The 11,176-nt window shown below is 37.2% G+C and overlaps 1 protein-coding gene across 4 annotated transcripts; it reads left to right on the top strand.

Annotated features, from left to right (window-relative positions):
• The first annotated feature begins 181 nt into the window (after positions 1-181).
• LOC127947332 (protein spinster homolog 1) lies at positions 182-11,101 on the top strand. Of its 4 annotated transcripts, XR_008151275.1 has the most exons (15): positions 183-449; positions 3,649-3,861; positions 4,543-4,608; positions 4,701-4,837; positions 4,985-5,136; positions 5,604-5,670; positions 5,834-5,976; positions 7,604-7,756; positions 7,887-8,076; positions 8,226-8,291; positions 8,676-8,774; positions 8,852-9,020; positions 9,612-9,806; positions 10,435-10,553; positions 10,882-11,101. XR_008151275.1 is itself a non-coding variant. In XM_052544410.1 (13 exons), the coding sequence occupies exons 2-13, from the start codon at positions 3,654-3,656 to the stop codon at positions 9,680-9,682; spliced, it is 1,521 nt and encodes a 506-aa protein (XP_052400370.1). In that variant the 5' UTR covers positions 182-449; positions 3,652-3,653; the 3' UTR covers positions 9,683-10,211. The 4 variants fall into 4 exon arrangements, 2 of the variants coding, with proteins under 2 accessions (XP_052400370.1, XP_052400353.1); XR_008151274.1 differs by lacking the exon at positions 10,882-11,101 and having other exon boundaries at positions 10,435-10,722; XM_052544410.1 differs by lacking the exons at positions 10,435-10,553; positions 10,882-11,101 and having other exon boundaries at positions 182-449; positions 3,652-3,861; positions 9,612-10,211.
• The last annotated feature ends 75 nt before the right edge of the window (positions 11,102-11,176 follow it).

The raw sequence follows: 11,176 nt of genomic DNA, 5'->3' as shown, positions 1-11,176 counted from the left end.
TCATCAGCACGAGAAGCAGAGAAATGAAAGGTTCAGATTCACTAGTGATTTTGTTAGCCTCTTAGTCATTTGCTTAATGCTAGTTAGGGGCACAATTCAGAATATCAATTTCACTCATGGTTTTATATTGGCCTGAGTTTATCCTTCAAAATTGCGCAGTGAGGTGAAAACAACGCTTGGGGAAGCAGGCGCGCCGCTCACATGACTGAGAAGCGGAAGCACTGCGTCATTCCAATATGGCGTCGTGCTGAGTTTGTAGATCAGCAACACAACTAAAAGTCTGTCGACTGCACAGTTAGCTTTCAGACCCTCCACTGAGATTCAAAAATGCCCACACAGGAGGTAAGGTAAAGAAAACCCCTGAAACGTCTTGACAACTCGGAGGGAGCCCAGCAGCGTCCAGGAGAAGAGCTCTGAGGACGCCTCTGACGTCGCTTTGCGTTTTCCAGGTAACTTAAACAACAATTTAAGCGTGAGGACTGCTTATAAGAGCAGTAAACAAAGTCTCGGATATATCATACGGGAGAGATTCATAGCCTTTTTTCTATATGTTTCGGGATTTGCATGCCTCCGTAAACAGTGTTAAATGAAAGGCTCTTCTATAGTTGTCATTTAATGTTTTGATTTTCCACGTTTTGAGGAAACACTATTTATTTATTAATTTACTGTTGGCACCACTGTCAGTGAAATATGTTGCCTAACCAGCTAAATGTCTGTACATAGACTAATATTGGCCAACATCAAGTATCACATGTCATCAGTCAGCAAAAACAGTTTTTTTTTTTGTTGTTGTTGTTTTTAGTTGGATTCAGTTTATAATCTGAGTTTCGATATAAATTATTGAAAGTTGATAAGGATACTTCTGACTTGTTAACCCACATAGTTGTGTAGGTTTGGTCACTTGAAAGTTTTAAACCTTAACATTCACATTCATATATCATTTATAAAAAATGTGCACACATGCACAACTTTCTGAGCTCATAGTGTAAATTCTCTTTCAATATTGTTTTTCTTCATCACTGTAATCACATGATATTGTGGAATTAAGATTAATTCGTATCACGAGCATGTGCCTACTTCCCTCCCCATCTGTCTTCCTTGTGTGTCTAAACTCCTGACAAACAAACTAGATTATAAATGTTTGTTTTCATTTTAAAAAGGCAAATTAGAAGCATTTTGACAGGTTTCAGAAGACTTTTGAACCCCATTGTACATCCTCATGTGAGGATGCGATTAGAATGTGATCAATAGTCTGTGTAATCAGTGATAGACTTTGGTCTTTTTATTTTTTTTAAGCCTTATGGCTCGAAAACAGGGTGTTAGTCATTGGTTTTGCTTCCCATAATGATCTCTGATTGTGGTAGACCAAACCATCCATGTTCCTGAAAAGTTTTGTATCTGTATACGTGCAATATCCCATTCCCAAAGCACAAAAAAAAAAAAGGTCACGCACATTTTACACCTTTCTGGAGTTTTATTTTAGGTTTTGATGTCCTTATAAAAATATATATTTAAAGTATAAGTGCAAAAACCATCTTAATATATTTTTACAGCTCCTCTTTCAGGAAGTCTACTAAGAACAGGTCGATTTTGGCCAGTCTAATTAATATTCATGATCCTCTCTTCTGATTGGATTGTTGTTTTCTGAGTGATGCATGGCCAGGCCAACCACAGGTAACTGACGGGTCATTTATGCTGTAGCCTGCTGTGGCCTGGTGATAGGTAACTAGAAGCACCTATAATGATGGTCACTGCTGAGGGAAATGTTGTCTGGGCTTACATGTTTGAGCTGAACTCCGACCCTGAATCAAAGGCGACAGGAGACAACCAACCTCCTCCTCAAAATCGCTTACAACAGGATGTTTCAGAATTGTACTTACCTAATTTTTTTTCTTTTTCAAACACCAAATGCAGTAAGCTATTATAGGCTTGCTGCGATAGACTGTGCTGATGGTGATACCTTTGTTAAAGGGTTACCAAATATTAAAATTATGCCATTAATGACCCTCATGTCGTTCCAAACCCGTAAGACCTCCGTTCATCTTCGGAACACAGTTGTTGTTGAATAAAGTCATAATTTTTTTTGCAATTTTTGGACCAAAATTTATTTTCGATGCTTCAAAAAATTCTAACTGACCCTCTGATGTCACATGGACTGCTTTGATGATATTTTTCTTACCTTTCTGGACATGGACAGTATACCGTACATACAGTTTCAATGAAGGGACTGAGAGCTCTCGGACCAAATCTAAAATATCTTAAACTGTGTTCTGAAGATGAACGGAGGTCTTACGGGTTTTGAACGACGTGAGGGTGAGTTATTAATGACATCATTTTAATATTTGGGTGAAATAACCCTTTAAGTCGCTACACTCGTTATGTCACTTGCCCACACGGCACCGACCCCCACCGTTGTTTTGATTTTTTTTTTGTAGTAATAAAAATAATTTAGCATGCCCTATAACATGGTGTATTTTTATTTGTTTTGTTAATAAAAGTTCTATGTTTTATAAATAGGCTAAATTGAGTTTGATGTTACATTTTGTTGTTGCATTCAAGCAATTGATGCCGAACTGCTGCTAATTTGAAAGTGAAAGTAAAATATGCACGGTGCTTTTAAGCTGTTTAAAAGCTAGGAAAAGATGGAAAATTCAAACAAACTAAAAACGAACAATTGCTTTACGAATTGCCGCTATTTGAAAGTGAAAGTAAAATTCCCATAATGAGTGAGGAAAGCAAGAAAAAGAGGGAACGCCCTGCCCCCATGGTGATACCAGTATAACCGGTGTTGTTACACGTTGATTAACTGGTGGGAAATATTCCTCACTGTCACAACCCACTATGTAACTATTGCTTTCCTACTGACACGGTAAGTTCACATTAGCATTGCATAACAGTTTACAAACTTTACATTTCTGATTATGCTGGCTCCATAATGTAACATAAAATGTGTGAGAAGTTTACTGAAGGGTTTGAGGTCGGACCCAACAATGTAAGGACTGCAGCATCTTTAATGATTAGCTTCTTTGAAAATTAAACTGTTAAACGGGCATTAAACTGTTTCTGATCGATGTAGCAGTCACTTGTGAAATGTGCAGAACAGACGGTTAAGTTCAAACTAAATTGCTGTGGTATTTCCGAATCAATGAACATTAGCTTCTGGTCTGTTATATGAAACTTGTTCAGAATCCTGTTCAATGATGTAGTTTTTTTAACATCCATCGACAGAACAGTATTTTCATGACATGTTTCCGGGTTGTTGACCAGCAATGGCACAGACGCGATGTTGTCTGGTGGGACGGTGGGCAGTGCTCATGGTGGTGACTGAAGTAGTTTTGACGTCACCTTTTTTTGGAAGTCACTCATGGAAAGGCACCGCTACTTTATGTGGGATGTGTGCATTTGACTGTGGATTGACTGATTTGAAACTATTATGGTAGTTACATAGTCCCTAGACCTCAGTTATCATTAAAAAAAACCGTGCAGTTCCAGTTTTGACAATATGGACCTTTAACTGATAAAATGCAGTGTAATCTGCTTTGGTCAAAAGCATCTGCCCATTGGAAAAATGTAAATGTGAAACTGTTGATTTGAACTATACACTGGCTTTTTTTTTTGTTCTTCCTCAACTTTAATCTTTTTCTGCAGCAGTGATGTCACTGACGGATGTTTCTGCCGACACAACACCCTTCTTCTCAGATGATAATGAGGGGGAGGGGCCTACTGGCAATGGGGTGGGTTCACCTCCGCCCGAGGAGGAGGAGTCTGCCAGCGGAGTGTCTGATAGAAGAGCTAAAGTGACCGTGGTTGTACTCTGCTACATCAATCTACTGAACTATATGGACAGATTCACTGTGGCAGGTAACCAGCACTAGTAGATTTCAGCACATCAGTGCTGCTATACAATGCTGGGTCCCTTTTAATCCAGATCAAATGCGCAAGACAAAGATACACAACATGACAGTAATTTGATATAATAAAATGATTTACTTTTTTTCTTTTTGAATCAGAAGCCTTTTAAATCCCATCTTGAATTCAAACAATACAATAATATTAGGTTCAGGTATTGTTGTCTGATGGCGTGTTATTTTAGTATTATTTATATACTATTGTTTATCAAAAAAATTAAATCCGCTTACTTTTTTATATTTCCATTTGAATTTTAGTTGTTTTTTATATACTTTGTCATTTTATAAATTAAACTTCATATTTATTTCAGTTAATTGCCATTGCAACGTTTTTAATTCGTATATTTTACAATTAAGTTCAGCTACCAATTTTTTTTATTTCACTTTATTTAAATTAAGGGAAATTATTTTGAATAGTTTTAGTTTACAGTAATCTTAAACATATAAACATATTTTTTCCATCGGTAGTAAAGACCTTGTTGAAAGCAAAGATATTTGTTGTTCCAAAAATTAATTTATAAATATCTATAGAAAGACTTCATTATTGTTTTATTCTGCAAAACGTATAATGTGCAATGGTATTTTAACTGGTCGTTTAATAAATCATGATAAGAGTGAACTTCCTGTCTTACAGGTGTACTTCCAGACATTGAGAAGTTCTTCAGCATGAGCGATGGAAAATCAGGACTACTTCAGACAGGCAAGTGGATTCTTACCATCTGTGATCCGTTTTATCATCATTATAATTATTTATTAACATTTCACTCTCTTTGATTCTTTATTCCTTTTTAGTCTTCATCTGCAGTTACATGATCTTGGCTCCTGTGTTTGGATACCTGGGCGACAGGTATAACAGGAAGTACATCATGTGTGTGGGAATTTTTTTCTGGTCCCTAGTGACATTAGCCAGCTCCTTCATTGGCAAAGAAGTAAGTCCAACGTGAAACCTTTCAGACTTTGCAAATGCATACAGTACTTTCTTCATTTCTTTCATGCTTTTAGTCTCTGATACGATGTCTTCTATACTGAACGGTGTTATTCGGAGAATAAAACTAATAGGATAAATCTTCTCTCAGAATTTCTGGGCGTTGTTGTTGACGCGAGGGCTGGTGGGTGTTGGGGAGGCCAGTTACTCCACCATTGCTCCCACCATCATCGCTGACCTGTTTGTCAAGGAGATGAGGACCAACATGCTCTCCATTTTCTACTTTGCGATCCCAGTGGGCAGGTGGGACAATGCACAAACATACACTCAATGGAAATCCTGGTGTTTAGGATATATTCACACTTAAGCTCTGTGCACATTCACTGAATGGTTACGTTCTCACACTCTGCCGCATGCAGTTACGGTTTCTCCACACCGAACAAAGCTGCATTTATATGTTTTCAGGCTGCTATAGTTAAGCACTTCTGCGAAAGAACTAGTCCTTGGATATTTAACATTTATGAGAATAATTAAATAGATTCATATATTGATTATTTGACAATACATTTCCAAAATGTACTTACAGCCTTGTTAATAGATAGCACATTGTCATTTCTTTACTCTCATGTAAATGAAAAAATTTGTTTTGAACATTAGTTTGTGCCCCTAAAACATGATTTTAAAGAGCTGACTGTATTAAATGGACAGCATAAGCTGGACCAGGCCTGCTGCAGATTTTCATTCAGATCTACTGGGCTTTCTTTCCTCAGTGGTCTGGGTTATATCGTGGGCTCAAAGGTGAATGAGGTGGCTAGTGATTGGCACTGGGCTCTTCGGGTACGTTTGCAGCACCAAACCTCTCTGTTTATCTGTCTCTGGGTGGATTGCATGACACATGCTTATTGCTTTAATCTCATTTGGAGTTTAAATATAATAACAATTCTCTGTAGTGTCCTCACTCTTATTCTCACTTTAATTTGCTCTCTGCGTGTTTTTGTAGGTGACCCCTGGTCTGGGGCTGCTGGCAGTGATCCTCTTGTTTTTGGTAGTTCAGGAACCGAAGCGTGGTGCGATCGAAGCTCGTCCAGAGCACACGCTGCACAGAACCAGCTGGATGACGGACATCAAAGCACTCTGCAGGAAGTGAGTCAGTAGCTGCATTTACATGGACCTTTCTAAACCGATCGTAATAGGACTAGAAGCACAATCAGAATAAAAATGGCACATGTAAACACGTCAATCGGATTGAATTGGCTCGATCCGACAAAAATTCCGATTGGATTGTAAAGGTTGGTTTATCCCTTTTGTAATCCGAGCGAGAGGACATGTAAATAATGGAAAGGACTGTGCATCCGCAGTGACGTAGAAATAGCATAATGACGTATGACGCGCGGAACGAGGTGTTCTCCCTGGTGAATAAAGTGTCATAAATAAGTGTCCTGTCATTATAAATCTCCCCTTTCACTCAGCATATGTGAAGTGGAACAGGACCAAGTCCCACCAGACATCATTTAAGACTCTCTTCAACAGACGACTAGTTTTGAGTGTGGGAAGAGGCCCTTTTACTATTTTACTATTTTTTTTTTTGTTTTTTTGCTAAAGTAAAGATAAGCAGCACAACAGTTCATGTGCTGGTCGTCGCCTAATCAGGACCCGAAGTAGATAAATATAGCGCATGTTTTGCCTTAGATTTTATGCAAGGAAATGTTCTATATCTGATCATGCTGCTGGATTGAGGGTGGAGGGTTTTTTCTTCAGTTAACAGGAAATTAATGGTGACTGCAGCCTCTATCTGATATGATCAAGGAAATGATAAAGTATCTAATCACTCACAATGATAAGTGATTTTTTTTAAAGATATAAGGGTAATAACCACTGCTCTTTGTGACTGCTGTTAAAGAAATATATTTTTCAGTAATGTTTCAGCAAGTTTTTGCATAGGAAGTCAATAGGGTCATATAAAAAGTGTGTGTGTGTGTGTGTGTGTGTGTGTGTGTGTATAGTACCAGTCAAAAGTTTGGTATCATTAACATATTTTAAAAAAAAGTCTCTTATGGTCACCAAGGCTGTATTTAATTGATAACATTGTGAAATATTGCAATTTCAAATGCCATTTTTCTATATTATATTTTAAAATATTCCTGTGATGCAAAGCTGAATTGTCAGCAGCCTTTTCTTCAGTCTTCTTTGTCACATGGTCTTTCAGAAATCATTCTGATATGATGATTTGCTACTTAGTTATTATTATCAGTTATTGGTGCTCAATTATTATTAATAATTATCATCAATGTTAAAACATGAAATTGAGCGGTAGTGTATCACAATTTCCTTACAAATATTATGCAGCAAAACTGTTTTCAACATTGATAATAAGAAATGTTTCTTGAGCAGCAAATCAGCAAATTAGAATGATTTCTCAAGGATCATGTGAAACTGAAGACTTGAGTATGCTGAAAATTTTGCAACCACAGCAATAAATTAGATTTATAGTATATTCAAATAGATAAGTTCTTTTAAATGTTAATATTTCACAATATTACTTTTTTTTATTATATATTGGATAAAAGAATTTAGCCTTGATGGTCATAAGACTTCTATCAAAACAATTTAATAATCTTAATTATTGCAGACTTTTGACCTGTAGTGTAATATAGCAAGAAGTCAGAAGTATATAGTTCTTGAGCTATTTGTTGTGTAATTATTTCCAATAGCTGATTGTTTCTTTTCTGAACTAAATGTCTCTCTATTTCCCTCTTCGTTTCTGTTGCAGTCCAAGTTTTTTTCTGTCCACGTTGGGCTTCACGACTGTGGCCTTTGTGACAGGATCACTAGCCCTGTGGGCCCCTGCCTTTTTATTCAGAGCGGGTGTCTTCACTGGAGAGAAGCAGCCATGTTTCAAAGCCCCCTGTGACAACTCTGACAGGTGTCAGCCCCTCATACACACCACCTCACTCTCTCAATACATACCAGTGCACTTGTACATGCTGTATTGTAAATATTGTTCCGTTAAGACATGCACTAACAATGTTCTTCTAATATCTTTCGCCCCGCAGTGTGATTTTTGGCATCATCACAGTTGTGTCAGGCATCTTGGGAGTAGCAGGTGGAGTGCAGGCGAGCAAGAAGCTGAGGACCAGGACCCCTCGAGCCGATCCATTAGTGTGTGCTGCAGGACTCCTCCTCGCTGCTCCCTTTCTCTATCTGTCCATCATGTTTGCTCAGGCTAGCACTGTGGCCACATATGTAAGTCACTCATTTGACTTCACCTTTGACCCTGTTTTATCCAAAAAAGTATTTTTTTTTTCCCAGAAAGCGTTTTCAATGCAATATTGACCTTTAGTGTTGAATGTAGAGCACTTTTATGCTGGTTAACCATTTTGTGTTGCCATCAGATCTTTATTTTCCTGGGTGAAACATTCCTGTCTATGAACTGGGCTGTTGTTGCGGATATCCTACTGGTGAGTTTCCCTTCCTCCCATTTCATCCCATTTTTTCACTACCAATTAAAAAGAACAATGTAAAGATGGTTTTATCTTAAATCGAATAGAATTGTTTGAAGAGTGTTGTACAGTTATTGCCATTCAAGGACGTAGTGTTTAGTGTCCACAGATTGTCGAACTCTAAATAGGACAAGATTTTGTTTTTGTTTTTTTACAAATCAAAATCTAACAGAATCACAAAATGAATTGTTTAATGAATTTAATTTCAACACTTTCTGTGTTGTTAAAAAGTTACGTTTTTGCAATGCTTTAAAAATGTCCTCTTTCAGGTTCTAATGAAATATGTGTTTGGAACAACATGATTTCTCTTTCTTTATGGTTCTCATTTCGTTCTTCTCTCAGTATGTTGTGATCCCCACACGGCGCTCCACGGCGGAAGCGTTTCAGATTGTCCTCTCACACTTGCTGGGTGACGCTATCAGCCCTTACCTCATAGGAGTGGTACGTCAGTCACACAGTTGCACAGAAAAATTCTTTCTAAGTTCTTTTTAAAGTGTTTTTTTTTTTTTTCTCGTAAGGTGTCGGACTCAATAAAGAAGTCGGATTCATACATGTGGGACTTTCGTTCACTTCAGATGTCACTCCTGCTGTGTTCCTTTGTGGCTGTGGTGGGTGGAGCTTTCTTCCTCGCCACGGCCCTCTTCATTGAAAAAGACCGACATCTGGCGGAGAACTACGTCCCCTCTGGTGCGTGACATCACTGATGACATCACAGTCTTGTCTTAGATTAGAGGTCATCCATATTTCATGACAACCTTGGAAGTCCCATTTATGTTTGATAGTTTATTTTAGTATTTATATTTAGTAAAAGTTTTAGTAATTTATGCACCTGTCAAGGACAACATTTCTTAAACTTACGGTTTTTATTTAATATTTATATTTTTAGATATTTATTTCAATAAATTTTCTATATATATATATATATAAGTTTGTTCTATTCTGTGTATTTTACGATGGATTGGTTTTAATTGCCACTAATAATTCCTGCTTTTAAGAAGGCATTTTGAAAGAAATACTGCTGGTTGAATACAGCCTCAGGGTCTAGCAATGGTATTTTGTGGCTTGCTGTCACAAGTGCATTACTGTAAACATGTTTTTTAACGAATCTGTAAATATTCCTTTCAGTCTCCTCATTAAACAAAAGGCTGACTAACTGTTATAAGTCATCATTTCCATTTGTGGGTTTGGCTAATTCTTCATGTTTGATTCTCACTCACTATAGTCTTTATAGATGGTTTGGAAATATAACATAATGACATGTCTTTTTTTATTTTTCAGATGATGCACCAATTATTGTTCCAAAGAGAGGGAGGTCCACTAAAGTCTCAGTGTCAAGTGTTTTAATTTGAGATGGCACAAGGATTTGGACTGTTCTCATCACGGGGAACAGCACTCTGATTGGAGCAGGCAGCTAGAGCCAGTCCTGGAGCAGCAAACACTGATTGGACTATCTCCACAATAAGGAGTTTTATAGTAATTTATTGTGCTTATGTTTTTGTTTATATCCTTAACACCGTTATTGATTTGGGAACATTTTGCACTAAAAAAAATATCATTAACATCTTACCTGGTAGTCCTGGAAAAAAAAAAAAGCAAAGCGGGTATATGTTGGGAACATTTCATTACCTTTTATTGAAACGCCTGAAGATGTGTTTTAGGATTCATGTAAATTATATTTTAGATGTTTTTATTGAAGGGGATCTCGATTGATTTGGCAGACTATAGGTTCTTAAGTCAGTTAACTAAAACAAAGGTACTTTCGGAATTCTGTTGCATTTGTTTTCATCGACGCAGGACTGTGACTAAGAACTAGCAGAGTCGGACTGAATTCTGTATGTGATCTGCTTTTGCAAACTAAAGTCTTTTCTTCTATGCTAACATTTGAGCTTCTGGGGTCTTTCAGGAAACACACCAAAAACAAACACTAATGCTACTGTAGCCTGATTCAGATATTAACTTGATTATATGTTTTATAAGCAGATTTTTTTTTTCTTTTTTTTCTTTTTTTTCTTTTTTACATGTAGCAAGGGTCTGGTTTGTGGCTCGTCTTAATCTGCCCTTTTAACTTTTTTTTTTTTTTTTTTACATTTCTTTAATGAAGGCAGCTTCCCTCTGCTTTGGATGTTTACCAAAGCTACAGTGTTCCTGTAGCTCAATTGGTAGAGCACTGCGCTATCATGCGCAAGGCTGGGGGTTCGATTCTCCGGGAACACATGATAGGTAAAAATTGATAGCTTTAATGCACTGGATAAAAGCGTCTGCTAAATGCATAAATTAAATTAAATTACCAGGCTATTCTTTTGGAATAATTAGCAAAATATTGCTTGCTAATCTTGTTTTGTAACCTTTAAAAAAAAAAAAAAAATTAAATGAGAAATCTAATCCAAGTTGTCTTTAATCAGTTTTCTTGTGTTATAGTTGTTTTAAATCGGTTCTCATTTCTTCTTAAAGCACATTGAAATAATGGCGAGTATTTTATTTCTGCTTTATCTTCATCTTTCTCACTGTCTCTTGCAAGTTTGCGTTCTCTCTCTCTCTCTCTTTGCAGTGGCAAGAACGATGATCAAGGTTTTTTCAGTTGCTGTGGTTTCCTGTTTGTAGGTAGGATCTAGAGATGCAGGTCTGTTTGGTAAATTTGCTGTGAAAATTAGCCTCGTGAATGAATTGTGAACACTGAAGTCTGAAACGAAGCACGCGTTGTCATTGCAGTGGAACATTCGGTGGATGATGTTGTGCTTGTGGGAATACAATGAACCTGCAATATGTCATTCCTGTAGTTTGTTTGTGTAGGTTACAAGAACACCACAAAATGCCACAAGAGTGGGAGGCAAGATTGAGAAATT

Source organism: Carassius gibelio, chromosome A3 (genome assembly GCF_023724105.1).
Source record: "Carassius gibelio isolate Cgi1373 ecotype wild population from Czech Republic chromosome A3, carGib1.2-hapl.c, whole genome shotgun sequence".
Taxonomy (NCBI): Eukaryota; Metazoa; Chordata; class Actinopteri; order Cypriniformes; family Cyprinidae; genus Carassius; species Carassius gibelio.
The sequence above is the reverse complement of the archived record's forward strand: the minus strand, read 5'-3'. Positions and strand labels throughout refer to the sequence as shown.

What these genes read in the sequence shown, in the direction of transcription:
- LOC127947332 (XM_052544410.1), top strand. Translation starts at nt 3,654, where the DNA reads ATGTCACTGACGGATGTTTCTGCCGACACAACACCCTTCTTCTCAGAT. An exon ending in CCCTGTGACAACTCTGACAG is followed by an intron (nt 7,757 to 7,886) that starts GTGTCAGCCCCT and finishes TTCGCCCCGCAG; the next exon opens with TGTGATTTTTGGCATCATCA. An exon ending in CTAGCACTGTGGCCACATAT is followed by an intron (nt 8,077 to 8,225) that starts GTAAGTCACTCA and finishes TGTTGCCATCAG; the next exon opens with ATCTTTATTTTCCTGGGTGA.